The 13762-nt window shown below is 33.5% G+C and overlaps 1 protein-coding gene across 2 annotated transcripts in view; it reads left to right on the top strand.

Moving 5' to 3' along the window:
* Positions 1-13762, top strand: part of LOC148629811 (KICSTOR complex protein SZT2-like) — an 84895-nt gene that overhangs the window by 54057 nt on the left and 17076 nt on the right. Inside the window, exons 25-40 of one of the 2 annotated variants that reach the window (XM_088557570.1) lie at positions 372-600; positions 1120-1171; positions 2178-2435; positions 3733-3952; positions 4320-4395; positions 4903-5103; positions 5824-6547; positions 6921-7080; positions 8049-8275; positions 8687-8863; positions 9773-9875; positions 10075-10163; positions 11380-11423; positions 11717-11834; positions 12831-12955; positions 13456-13723. In XM_088557570.1, coding sequence (XP_088413696.1) covers positions 372-600; positions 1120-1171; positions 2178-2435; positions 3733-3952; positions 4320-4395; positions 4903-5103; positions 5824-6547; positions 6921-7080; positions 8049-8275; positions 8687-8863; positions 9773-9875; positions 10075-10163; positions 11380-11423; positions 11717-11834; positions 12831-12955; positions 13456-13723 — 3071 coding nt within the window. The remainder of the gene's footprint in view (positions 1-371; positions 601-1119; positions 1172-2177; positions 2436-3732; positions 3953-4319; positions 4396-4902; positions 5104-5823; positions 6548-6920; positions 7081-8048; positions 8276-8686; positions 8864-9772; positions 9876-10074; positions 10164-11379; positions 11424-11716; positions 11835-12830; positions 12956-13455; positions 13724-13762) is intronic. The other variant, XM_088557579.1, reaches the window with a different exon arrangement.

Below are 13762 nucleotides of genomic sequence, written 5' to 3' on the forward strand. Positions count from 1 at the left end.
CAGACAAATACATTGGAATATCGAAGGGATGTCATGAGCAATGTAGAATGTTCAAAGTATTGTATCCTCTGGAGTCATTTTCATTTTGACAGCTATGTAAAGATGTCCTATATCTTCTTCAGAAGCCATGTGGATGTAGTAAATTTATGGTGAATGTTGTGGTATTTCAGACATTGGGGTATCAGTATGGACTCCCAAAATGTTAATCTCTAAAGGCCAGTGTTTCATATCATGGATTTAGCTACTAAATGAGTTGTGGCACGTTATATAGTTTGTGTTAGTAGTTCTTATAGCAATCAACTACTATATTGATTGGTTTATTTGTATATACTATTGAAAGACAGACTTATAAAATATAAAAATGTTGTTAGTAGGGAACCAGAAGAGTATGAGACAACATTAACTCCAAGAGAGCTTCAGTTCCCTAGAGCAACTTCAAAGTTAAAGGTGGTACTGAACCATCCATGTGAGTTCACCCAAGGATCACACAACCTGGTGAAGAACAAATTCTCTGATATTGTCCAAAAATGGTTCAAACCTGTTCCTACTAATCCTGACTACTATATCTACAGCCCTGTTAATGGTCCAGTCAGTGATACAGTAAGATGATTAATTTTATTTTTTCAAATTTTCTTAATCATTTCAAAGGTTTAGGGTTTTGTTTTCCCCCAAGCTATGTGGGGACTGAAAAATATTGGTTGTTTATCTTTCTGTGTGTACATATGTTTGTTTCTGTATCACACCTGTGCTTTCATTCTTTAATTCTCGATGGAGTAAAGATAAAATATAGAACAAAGACATTTAATATGTTTTATTATTTTCATTTTACTATAGCAGTACTTTAGATTAATAGAAATCAATGGGCTATTGTTGTGTCACTGATTTGTTTCTTGCTTAAGTTATTAGTAGAAGAATTTCACAACAAAAGGAAGCCTGTATATACAAAGTTTCAATCTTCTTTTGTTCTTTTGAACCTTTACAATAAAATAAAAAATAATCTCTTCCCTTTGACTGTTTTATGTATAACATAAAGAGCACCCCTATCACTTATTTTTAAGCAATAAAAATTTATAATCTCATTTGCCTGAGAAGAAAGATTTAATTTTTTTTTTAATTAAGGGAGAAGATACAGATGACAGAAACCAGTCAGATACCACAGGAGGCATTCTAGGTTTGTAGTTTCTTGATTCATGTGCAGTTATATAAATTTCTATTGCATGTTTCCTATTGTTATTAAAAATAATAGTAAGAATAATTTTTTTACTTTGATACTTTTTTTGTAAAATTAATCACTGCACCTTTTGATGACACATCAGTGTTCTAGGACTCCTATTTCCTGTTACCCTGGGCAAGTGAAATTTGGGTCAGGAAAGTTAGGTACTTAGTTACACTTTCCTGTGGCAAGTTGAAAACTTCATATGCTGTAAGGATTTGTTTTGTTAGGAAAACAGTCATTGACTGTTGGAAAGTTGATTTTATATGGATTTTTCCCGAGGAAACCTTAATTTCTGAAAAATCCTAGAACACTGCACATAAGTATGTTTAGTGATAGCAGTAAGCTATTCAATCCACACTTTATATCCTTTAGGAAATTATCAAGTCTCCTTCAACTGATGTAACTTTTTTTGCCAAATTGGCATCATGGACAAGTGGGCATAATATGTGGATGTACATGAGGAAATGTCATTGCTGTTAGAGAACTTCAAAGGGAGATAATCCAATTTAAGGATTTTACATCTTAAAACTTTGTAAACACATTTTTTCTGAAATGCCAAAAAGGCTCAAGGTATTTTGATGAGATATTATTGGAGGATTGTGCATCATATGTGCATGAAGGAACATAATTACTATTGGAAGATTACAAAAGGTGACGATTGAACTGAGGGTTTTTTAACCATTAAAGTCTTTTTGAAGCAGGGAGTACTGTTCAAGTATTAATTTTCGTGGTTGCTTATTTTCGCGGATTCTGTCAAATGAACTTATTCCCATGTATCAATTTTGCGGTTTCAAAACAATGATTAGTGTTACATACTGTTTAAAAGCAGTTTCACAGGTAACATTTTTCGTGGTCTGTCTGCTGCGAAAATAGCAATTAGTACATTTACAGTATTCTATTTGTGAGTTTGCTCTCAGTATTTCTTTAAGTTCATCCATTATTAATATGAACTGTGTTACAGATATCAGCCAACAAGACTATGAGGACTTGACCTATTTTGATGATGATGACATGGTTATAATTGAGAAGAAAAATATTGACCAGGAAATCCTATCCACAGCATCCCAGCTGGACTCTGAGGATTCCTATACAGAGGAGGATATCATGGAGGATGAAAAAGAGTCAGAAAATATCCCTCTATTTGTCTTCTTTACCAGTAGTGTTACACATAGACAGGACATGGAGAATGTCACTGTACAAGGATTGATCCCTTGTCTGGGTAAGTACATAAATAAGGACAGGACATGGAAAAGTTCACCGTACAGGGATTGATCTCTTGTCTTGGTAAGTACATAAATAAGGACAGGACATGGAAAAGTTCACCGTACAGGGATTGATCTCTTGTCTTGGTAAGTACATAAATAGGAACAGGACATGGAGAATGTCACTATACAGTGATTGATCCCTTGTCTGGGTAAGTACATAAATAAGGACAGGACATGGAAAAGTTCACCGTACAGGGATTGATCTCTTGTCTTGGTAAGTACATAAATAAGAACAGGACATGGAAAAGTTCACTGTACAGGGATTGATCCCTTGTCTGGGTAAGTACATAAATAAGGACAGGACATGGAAAAGTTCACTGTACAGGGATTGATCCATTGTCTTGGTAAGTACATAAATGAGGACAAGACATGGAGTATGTTATTTTACAGGGGTTGATCCCTTGTCTGGGTAAGTACATAAATAAGGACAAGACTTGGAGAATGTCACTGTATAGGGATTGATCCCTTGTCTTGGTAAATACCTAAATGAGGTCAAGACACAGAGAATGTCACACTACATGGATTGACCCCTAGTCTAGGTAAGTACATCAATGAGGACAAGACAAGGAGAATGTCACAGTACAGGGATTGATCCCTTGTCTGGATAAGTACATCAATGAGGACAAGACATGGTGAATGTCACTGTACAGGGATTGATCCCTTGTCTGGGTAAGTACATCAATGAGGACAAGACACGGAGAATGTCACTGTACAGGGATTGATCCCTTGTCTCGGTAAGTACATAAATAAGAACAGGACATGGAGAATGTCACTGTACAGGGATTGATCCCTTCTCTGTGTAAGTACATCAATGAGAACAAGACATGGAGAATGTCAATGTACAGGGATTGAACCCTTGTCTGAGTTAGTACATAGATAAGAAGAGTCTGATCGCTTGTCTGGGTAGTTACACAGACAAAGATAGGTGTGGAGAATGACACTGTACATGAATGGATATTTTGACTTAACCACATAGTCATATGATCTGAAGGTTTCCAAACATTTATTCAACTCTCTCTAATAAGATTTTTGGTATGTTTTGGTTTAAAAGAGAGCAATTTATTGCTGATAAAAATGCTAAATGTTCATCCTTCTTGGTTTTAAATTTATGCTGCTGTATCTATCATTTTTAATAATAAAAAATGGAGGAAATAGGAAAACTATATTGTTATGGAACTGGACAATTTTGATATGATTGCTTTCTTATGTTAACAACTAAACTGCTAGTGCAAATTCAATTTTCCATTACAGATGAAATTTTAAGTAAAATAAATATTGACATGGAAGTGACTCTAGATGATTTCAAGATAACCTTTGACATTAATTGTGTTACCATGGCAACTGATGAAGCTGAGGAGCCAAAGAGAACCTATATGAGAATGCTATCAAACACAAGCACTGGTAGCAGTCCCCCTGAGTCACCAAGGGAAGGACTATTACATGTAGATACTACAAGTTCTGCAGACTTTGGGTATGTACTAGGGATCCAAGGCAATAGTCTTTCTAGGTTCCATGTGGTCTATTACATACTATTGGTACTATCTCTGCAAATAGGTCGGTGCTAGAAACCCAAAACAATAGCTACTTGCAGATGCTACACAGCATATGTCACAGGTTTAAAAATTTTGTGAGTTATAACAAATAAAATATAACAAATCATTTAGAGTATACCCACTACATGTACTAAGGTGGAACATTTTCATTATAGATATAAGGAATATAGAAATTCTTAATTTCTAATTGTGACTTTAACTTGCTAGACTTTTTATTCAATAGTATATACAGATTTGTTTGGTTTAGGACTTGCTGTTTTCCTAATATTTTTTTTTCCTCAACAGAACAATAACGCCTTCTGATCCTATTAAACATTTGCCAAAACAACAACATCTAGCTATCTCCAAGTGTAAGGAGGAGGTAAGTCATGCTTTTATTTCTGAGTTCTCTTCTGTTCTTGGATGTATCATATTTTACATCAATTCATGTTTCTACAATACATTTCTATCATGTTTGAAGTCAAATGAAACCAGTTAAAATTGTCAACATTTGGTAATACTATAAGACAAAGTCAAAGAAAAGAACAGAAATAAGAATCAAAAGTGAAAATACTATGGATTGATTGTTCAACTTAGAAATACACCAGAGACTAGTGGCAATGGCTTAATGGATTGGTTTCTGTCTTTTATATCTAGGTACTTAGCTGTTTATGTTATGTTAAGTGCCATCATATTTAAAAAAAAAAACAACACAAATTTGTCAAAAAAATTCAACCTCTGTGCAATATTTTTTGTTCTAAAAAAAAAAAGGAACCAGAAACCCTGTCTAATAGCTTCTGAATATGTAATTTGTTTATTAGTCTGTGGTTCACCATTTTTGCATGCTACTTTCTTGTAGTTTTGAAGTTGTACCTACTTTGTTTTACAGTTAGAATGGTTACTGAGGGATGAGATAGCCTCCTCTCTTAGACACTTGAACCTACAGAAGTCTATCCAATCCGATACATTACAGTATGTTACTCAACACATTAAACAGTCAGCAGAGATTGGCAAACCAAACTGTTCGTTTGAAACTATACCCCTACATTTTGTTTATGGTGTGGAGAAAAGCTTGCCAAGATTTCAAGAGGTATTTTTCACAGAAACACTTCCAAAAACTGGCATCATATCTACAATACACAAAAAAGTGGTTATTAGGGAAATTTATTTGATTCAAGAATCTGATGAAAACTACAAGACTGCAACATAGGTTAATGTTTTACTGCCTTTAGTGTCTGTCTTTATAAGAAACAGGCAGTGGGTGAAAGAAACGTAGAATAAAATAACCCACCAATTTGACATTGTAATTTGACTATTTGTAACATCAAAATATGTGGCCTTTAACATAGGTCAAGGGTTGCAAGTTGTGTGATTAATAACTGTCTTAAGTGTCAGTCTCTATAAGAAACAGGCAGTTTGTGAAACATAGCATAAAATAATCCACCACTTTGACAGTGTAATTTGACTATTCATACCATCAGAATCAAGGATTTTCCATATTATGTTTGTAAATGAGTGAAAATTTCGTTGCAATGCATCTCAAGGGCAGATAAGTTGTGTCAAAAGATTGACATGGACTTTATTTAACTGTGATTACCTTCAGGATAAAATATATATTGATAGACAAGAACTTATTACCAATTAGATATTCAAAGACATTGATGCAATAACTGTATCGGGAACCTTATATGACAACATGAAAAATAACATGTAAACATTTTCACTGATAATTACTGATACTTGTATTTGATTCTGTATTTTTTGTCACATGATTACTCCTGAAAATATGTAATTTCTTTTCTTTTCAAAGGAACTGGAAAGAATTAATCTGCATAAATACAAGCTGATCAAAGAAGAGGAATTCTACTTTATTGTTACCAATAAATCAGTGGCTACATTATCAGAGGCTTTGACTTCAGCTCTTGTGGAGCTCAGTAGAGAAAATACTCCAGCTTCAGGAGATATTTTACCATCCAGTTCACAGGAAAGTCAGACTTTTGTTACATTTGTCTCACCAACACTCATGGCTACCAAAGAAAGGAAGATGCAGTCTCCAATTTCTCCTGTGTTCAAAGATGGTAGATCTCCAACTCTTTCAGGAGATAAATTTGTGGCATCAGCCAAAGGGGAGAAGGAGAAGGAGAAGGAGAAAGAGAGAAACAAAAGTGGGGATAGTTCTGTTTTAGAGGAGTATACAGACTTCTATCAAAAACTAGAAGGTGTTAGTAAAATGAGGTGTGCCAAATCTGGTGACATCAGGAGTTCTAGTGCTGGAGAAATTGAAGTACAAGGTCTGAAGAAATCTTCTAGTTGTGCAGGTCTCCTAATGACCACAAGTCCTAAGGCCACAGAAGTAGGTGAAAATACATCAAAAGCACCACTTCCTGTGTTGACGTCTGTACCTCTGATGTCACTTCCTGGTCGTCCTCGTCACTTTTCTGCCCCATCAGGACAGGGTACACCGAGGAGTAAAACTTCAACTATAGACCATACACCATCCTGGGGAGCATCTAGGGCTAGCCTTACTGAAGCAGGTAACATATATTACTTATACAAAATTAGAATGTGTTTTACTTTGCTTCATTTGGGTAAGAGTACATGGCACAAGACCTACCATAAGCAAACAGCTTTATGCCTTTCATTTGGTTAGATACTTTGTTCTGGTCACATGATGCAGGAATATACTTATCTTTTATAGCCTAAAAATAGAGGAATACATCGTTTACTATTATCGGAAAGATTGGAAGATCAGGGTTTTAACATTTTCAGTCAATTTTTTTGAATTCATGAATTTCATTAATAGAATCTGTAAAAAAGTACATGTATTGAGGAAGCCATGACTTTTGAGTAAGCAAAAAATGTTACAATGATTCTTATGTTAATGTTTCATTTTGATAATATATATAGGTTATGAAGGAGGGACTAGTGATAGTGAGGAAGATGAGACAGGATTTAATGATCTGAGTGGATCTGTCCAGCAACCAATACCTAGGTTCTGGTTAATTATGAAGGTCATCTCAAAGTCAAAGGTTAAAGAGCAAGGTGTTGATGTCTACTTCCATTTAAGGTTGGTATAGTCAATTGCTGTTTATTGGCTGTACTTCATTTAATCATAACAATTGTGGCCTAGGCTATTTACAATGTACAATTTTGCATTAGTTCAGAATTTTTTTTTTGTTTTTAAGTTTTTATTGCAAGTATTGAACAAACACTTCAGAATTTGTTTCTTAACTATTTAAGATTTGGCTATGATAAAAATTTTGTCTATTGAAAAATAACATGAATTTTCTATGTGCATATTGTTTATTGCGCGAAGTGCAATAAACAAAATACGCACATGGAAAATTTATCTTATTTTTCAATAGACAAAATTTTTATCATACCCAATTCTTATAAATTAATTTTAAAATATATTTTTAACTTTAAACATTAAAGAAGTAGCTATGAATTTAACTGAATAGGGGCATGTCAATATTTTTTTTATCCATTGAGATATAACAAAATTATTTTATCCAATCAGATTACAGTATTTATCTCAAATTAATTTATTAAAGTTTGGAAATTTGTTTTTATTTAACTTGTACAATGATAAGAATTTGTGAAGAATATTTTGACTTTTTAGATTTTATGTAGTTATCTTGTTTTACCATTACCCATTTACACTATTTCTTTAAAACGTTTGTACACCTATCCATTAAGTTAAGTGATTTATTTACCTGCATTAGGTAAAGAACCGAAATCAAATATCATTACTAAGTTATTATTGCTTGTTATAGAGGCTTCAGTGGGATAAAGCTACCATCTGTCTTTTTATCCACAACACCATTGTTTCTATCAGCACTCTTCTTTGGATGTTGACTAAACTTTGTACTTAATGATTAAGCTTAAAGAAAACCTACTATCCAAATGCTTTTTGAGAACATAGGTCTGAGGTCAAGGTTGCACAAATTATTTAAACATAGCTACTAGATGTCATTTCTTTTTCCTGTCCTTGTAGTTTTACTAATAATGGATGTGGCTTTCTCTTGATTACAGGGAGACAGGCCAGGAGGATACAGAAGACATGCTGGAACAGAGAAGTTTAGTGACCCATGTTAAGGAGAGTGTAGATAAACTGTGCTGTAAAGTGAATCAGTTACTATTGCTGAATGATTTGTATGATACCAGGGTGTGTAAAAATCTACTGGTACCTGAGGCTGATGAGGATGTCAAGTGGGCTGTTGGAAGCTATAACCCAAAAGGTGTACCTAATATGAACAAAGGTATGAAGAAAGCATGGAGACTCTTTTTACAGTTCTATTACTAATACATTTGTGAATTGTGATATATTTCATCTAATTTTTAGCGGATCTGTTATGGATAAAATACAATATAGAAAAATTCTCAATTTATTTATTTCGAGGTCCTGAAATGATCAAACAGAACACTATAAAATGTTGTGGTCTACAAATGGATGATATACTATCAAAATGTTTAAGAAAAAATGTAAGTTTTTTTCCCATAAGAAAAAAAATTGATAGTATGAACTTTGTCTTTCTCAAATGTTTGTTTATTGCTTTTTTAAGTATACCGATGAAACTTAAGTATAACTACTATGTTTTGTGCAATGTTATATAACTGATTTAACACCAAAATAAATTAATTCATATGTCATACTAGTGCATGTATTATAGGATCAGAAGATGGATCAGAGGAGGAAGAAGAAGCCTCTTTAGACCAGCAGTACCTTTATGACAGTCTAAAGTGGGATGGGGGACACTTTGATTGTGACTGTGTCTTCTCTAAAACTTTCTTCCTGCATTCTAGACTAAAAACAGTATCTGGACCAAGAACTCTTACCACTGATATAGGTTTGTACCTTCAGTTTATTGACCAAGACCTCTTACCAATAATTTATACCTGCAGTTTATTGACCAAGACCTCTTACTAATGCTTTGTGCCATCAGTTTAATGGCCAAGACTTCTTACCATTGATTTGTGCCTTCAGTTTATTGACCAAGACCTCTTACCAATAATATGTACATGCAGTTTATTGACCAAGACCTCTTACCAATGATTTGACCTGCCTTGAAAAGATATTAAGTAATAAATTTGCATTTAGGAAACTTAGTTCTTGCAGTAATGTATTAGGAAGCATAAAATGTGGTAAGCATATTCCATTCAACACATTTATCAGTCAAATTCTCCATTCTTTCATTAATAGTTTACCATTAATAAACAGGAAGTGAAGAGCAGTGATTTCAACCAAGCGAAATTGGCGGGAAAATACAAATTGATAAAAGTTTTTTTAAATCTTATCTTTATCAAGGAAATGTTTTTCTTAAGCTGAAATTGGTATTATTTGAGTATAATAAATAATCTGTTACTGTAGTTTTTTAATGTTAATGCAAATTAACTTTTGGACAGTTTTAAAAATTCAAGAAATAGGTGAAATGGATAAAAATTTGTATTTGTTTGAGAAGTTTGATCAGAAGTATGGATTGACATTCAGTTGATACATATTAGGGAAAAAACCGTTCTTGATATTAGATATGAAAAATGCAAGTGTATAATCACAATTTTGTTTAACATCATGTAATCTTCGAAATTTTGTTCCTGCCACAATTTTCTCAAGAATCAAAAAATCTCCAGTGCTGACAGCACTTTGATTTTTACAAGGAGATGATTACACAATTCAGATTTATGTGCAACACAATTTACCAACATATACACATATATTCTATTAAAATATTTCACACAATGGTTTTTATACATTACAGGTCTGACAGCTTTGAAGACAGTCCTACAGAAATTCTCTGTTATCAACAGGAAGAATATGTTTGTTATAATGGAGTCATCATCCCAGGCAGTGTTCTATCTAAGGTCAGAATTATCATCTTTACAAATAAAATGTTTGTATGTACAATGTAGTTAGTGTCTTTGGCTGCTGTAGCATGTTTACATATGTTTTTTTACATTTATTACAAGGACTATAAAAATTTCAAGATAAGTATTTGATGTAGCAGTTTATGTATTATGTTTTTTCAGATGAAATTAATTAAAGATTTGTTGGTTCTTTCAGGCTCAAAGAAATCAGTGGCAAAGATCTGATGAGCCAGAGACAGATATCTACTATATCTACGAACAGTGGTGAAGATATTGATTTTGGAGGTAAGGCATGGCTATATGGTAGATCATGATATTGATTTGGGCGGTAAGACATGGCAATATGGTAGATCATGATATAGATTTGGGAGGTAAGGCATGGCTATATGGTAGATCATGATATTGATTTGGGAGGTAAGGCATGGCAATATGGTAGATCATGATATTGATTTGGGAGGTAAGGCATGGTTATATGGTAGTATGGTAGATCATGATATTGATTTGGGAGGTAAGGCATGGCAATATGGTAGATCATGATATAGATTTGGGAGGTAAGGCATGGTTATATGGTAGTATGGTAGATCATGATATTGATTTGGGAGGTAAGGCATGGCTATATGGTAGATCATGATATTGATTTGGGAGGTAAGGCAAGGCTATATGGTAGATCATGATGTTGATTTGGGAGGTAAGGCATGGCTATATAGTAGATCATGATATTGATTTGGGAAGTAAGGCATGGTTATATGGTAGTATGGTAGATCATGATATTGATTTGGGAGGTAAGGCATGGCTATATGGTAGATCATGATATTGATTTGGGAGGTGGCAATGGCTATATGGTAGATCATGATATTGATTTGGGAGGTAAGGCATGGCAATATGGTAGATCATGATATTGATTTGGGAGGTAAGGCATGGCAATATGGTAGATCATGATGTTGATTTGGGAGATAAGGCATGGCAATATGGTAGATCATGATATTGATTTGGGAGGTAAGGCATGGCTATATTGTAGATCATGATATTTATTTGGGAGGTAAGGCATGGCTATATGGTAGATCATGCCAATTCTTCTTCCTCTATTGATGTGCCTTATTTTGTTCTTATAGATGATGTTAAATGAACATGTTAGATGAACATTTTTAGTATTTCACTTTTAAAAAAAAATGCTGGTAAGTCAGGGAACTTGATATCCTGATGATTGAGTCTATTTTAAAGATTCTTATTGGTAATGTCCTTATTTTAAGCACAATTAAAAAACGGGTCTACACAAAAAAACTTTTAAAGTTTATCTATTTGATATTCCTCCATTGATGTCTTTTAGTCTGAAAAGAAGCAACAAATCTTAAATTTATATCATACAAAAGCATAAATGTAGTTTTATGCAAAAAATTCATTTTTAATTTAAGGATATTATTGGCTTACTGCAGACTCTTGCTAACATTAATATCATGTTTAGTGTAAGACTAGTAAATTTAATTTTATATATTTTTTTCAGAATCTACAGGCAGTTTGATGTCAGTAATGAAGAAAGAAGATCAGGTAAAGCTTACTATAAATGATGTTAGTTTGATAGGGGTAAATTAATGATCTAAAAACAACGATTTGACACAATTGTGGTCCTTACTTCATCAATTCTATCTTCAGGAAATTCATTTGGAAGTATGAAAAAAAATAGAACAGATTTGTTGATATGATAAACAGATTTCTTCATTTGAGTTTTTACTGCATTATAGCTTATAGAAGAATAAGTTTTGAAGACAAACTTATTATATCAGCAAACAATTCAATATTAAAGTAAGATTAACATTGTTCAGATATTGTTGTTATTTCAGCTGAATGTACCAGAGAAGGATACAGATAATTTATCTATTGGATCGTCCAGTAGTATTATGTCCTCCAACAAACCACAGGATGCTATAGATCTCTATGTTCATGGTATTGAACAACCTGGTAGGTCTTGATCTCTATGTTCATTGTATTGAACAACCTGGTAGGTTTAGATCTCTATGTTCATGGTATTGAACAACCTGGTAGGTCTTGATCTCTATGGTATTGAACAACCTGGTAGGTCTTGATCTCTATGGTATTGAACAACCTGGTAGGTCTTGATCTCTATGGTATTGAACAACCTGGTAGGTCTTGATCTCTATGTTCATGGTATTGAACAACCTGGTAGGTCTTGATCTCTATGTTCATGGTATTGAACAACCTGGTAGGTCTTGATCTCTATGTTCATTGTATTGAACAACCTGGTAGGTTTCAGTAACATTAGATTTTATGATAACATCCAAATCAAACATTAGTGACCACTTACATTTTGATATTATTGGTATCTGGTACACAGTTATCATATCTGATCTTCATTGTTTTATCATATTGCTATCTCTTGTTGTATTCCTAAACATTTTTTAGTTAAAGACAGCAGTTTTTGGTGGGGGGGGGTGGTAAATAGGTTTCACCCTGTCTACATGTCCGTCCATCTGTCTGTACTATTTTCTACCTCCTCCTTAAGGACTTGTAGGATTGTTTTAAAACACAATGGACTTATTTTACCGTATGGAGATGTGCATAATGTCAGGAATTAGTCTTATTCTATTATTGTGTTGTCAACAAAATATATCTGCTGTTTGGAGTTTGGTGTTTTGGAAATGGCAACAAATTGTGTGTCAACAGTGCATAGTCTATCATTCATAAAAATTGTGTCCATTATGAATAGTTTGTCTACATTGGTTCCCAAATGTACAGGGTTCAACAGGCTGCATGGGGTATTAGTCCCATTATGGGCATTGTCCAGTTCTTAACTTTTTACAGTGTGAACCAAGATACATGTATCTTTTCAAAGACTTTGTCAAATCAGGAAAATTAATGGAAAAAAACATGATTTTTTAAGCTTCTTTCATTTCTAAGGGAAGTAATTTTTTACACTCATTCTTTTCTATGTTTTAGGTGTTGAGATAAAGGAGGGTCTAGTGATCACTCTTCAGAACAAGTTAGATGATGCTGTTTTAGATATTCTATATGTCCAGTTCAAAAGAAATCCATTGTCCAAGTTATCAGCTGAGGATGTTAGGGTAAGTATTTATCACAGTAATAAGTTGAGATGGATATTAAACTCATAATGAATTTCAAATGTGCAGTTAAATGACAAATACAGTAAAACCAGTCCAAACCTAGACTGGTGTTGAGTATATACATCTAAACTGATATCAAGGGACTTCACAAAGTGCCTGGTTTCACTATACAACACATTACATCTGCTAAATTTGTAATACTGTAATACGACTTTTATTTGTGGGTACCAATTTTCATGGTTTTAGTTCAAATATCAGTTTGTAGATTCTAGAATTAATGGATTTGACAACTCTATCATACAAACAAATGGAAAATTTTGTTTTCCTTGAGAAACCAAATTTCATGATTTACCAAACACATGAAAACCATGAACATTGGTGTCCCAGGAACAATAATAATTTCACAGTAGTATGAAATATTTGTAATTTTATGTCATGAACAGAAAAACATTACAGCTGTTTAGAGTAATTTTGTTCTTCCTAATTATCTGTAATTTCAGTTCATCCAGAAACCAGCAGATATCATGATGAAGACAGGACCAGATGTTAAGGGTATGATGCAGGTACAATTGACTATACCTATGCCTGCCATGATGCAGCTGTCAGCATTGATGTATTATCTTAAACAGAACCTTAAACTGTTCTGTCACATACCTAACTATGCTGAGAGTAGACCTGAGGGACAATTCCAGGATATATTGGACAACAAACAACAGGCTATAACTGATGGACAGGCATTCTTGTATATCAGGCCTTCTCATGGAAAAGGTATAAACGTTCTGTTATATAGGTTTACAAATGTTTTCA

Source organism: Perna viridis, chromosome 1 (genome assembly GCF_037379345.1).
Source record: "Perna viridis isolate PV_CMFRI_1.1 ecotype Kerala chromosome 1, ASM3737934v1, whole genome shotgun sequence".
Taxonomy (NCBI): domain Eukaryota; kingdom Metazoa; phylum Mollusca; class Bivalvia; order Mytilida; family Mytilidae; genus Perna; species Perna viridis.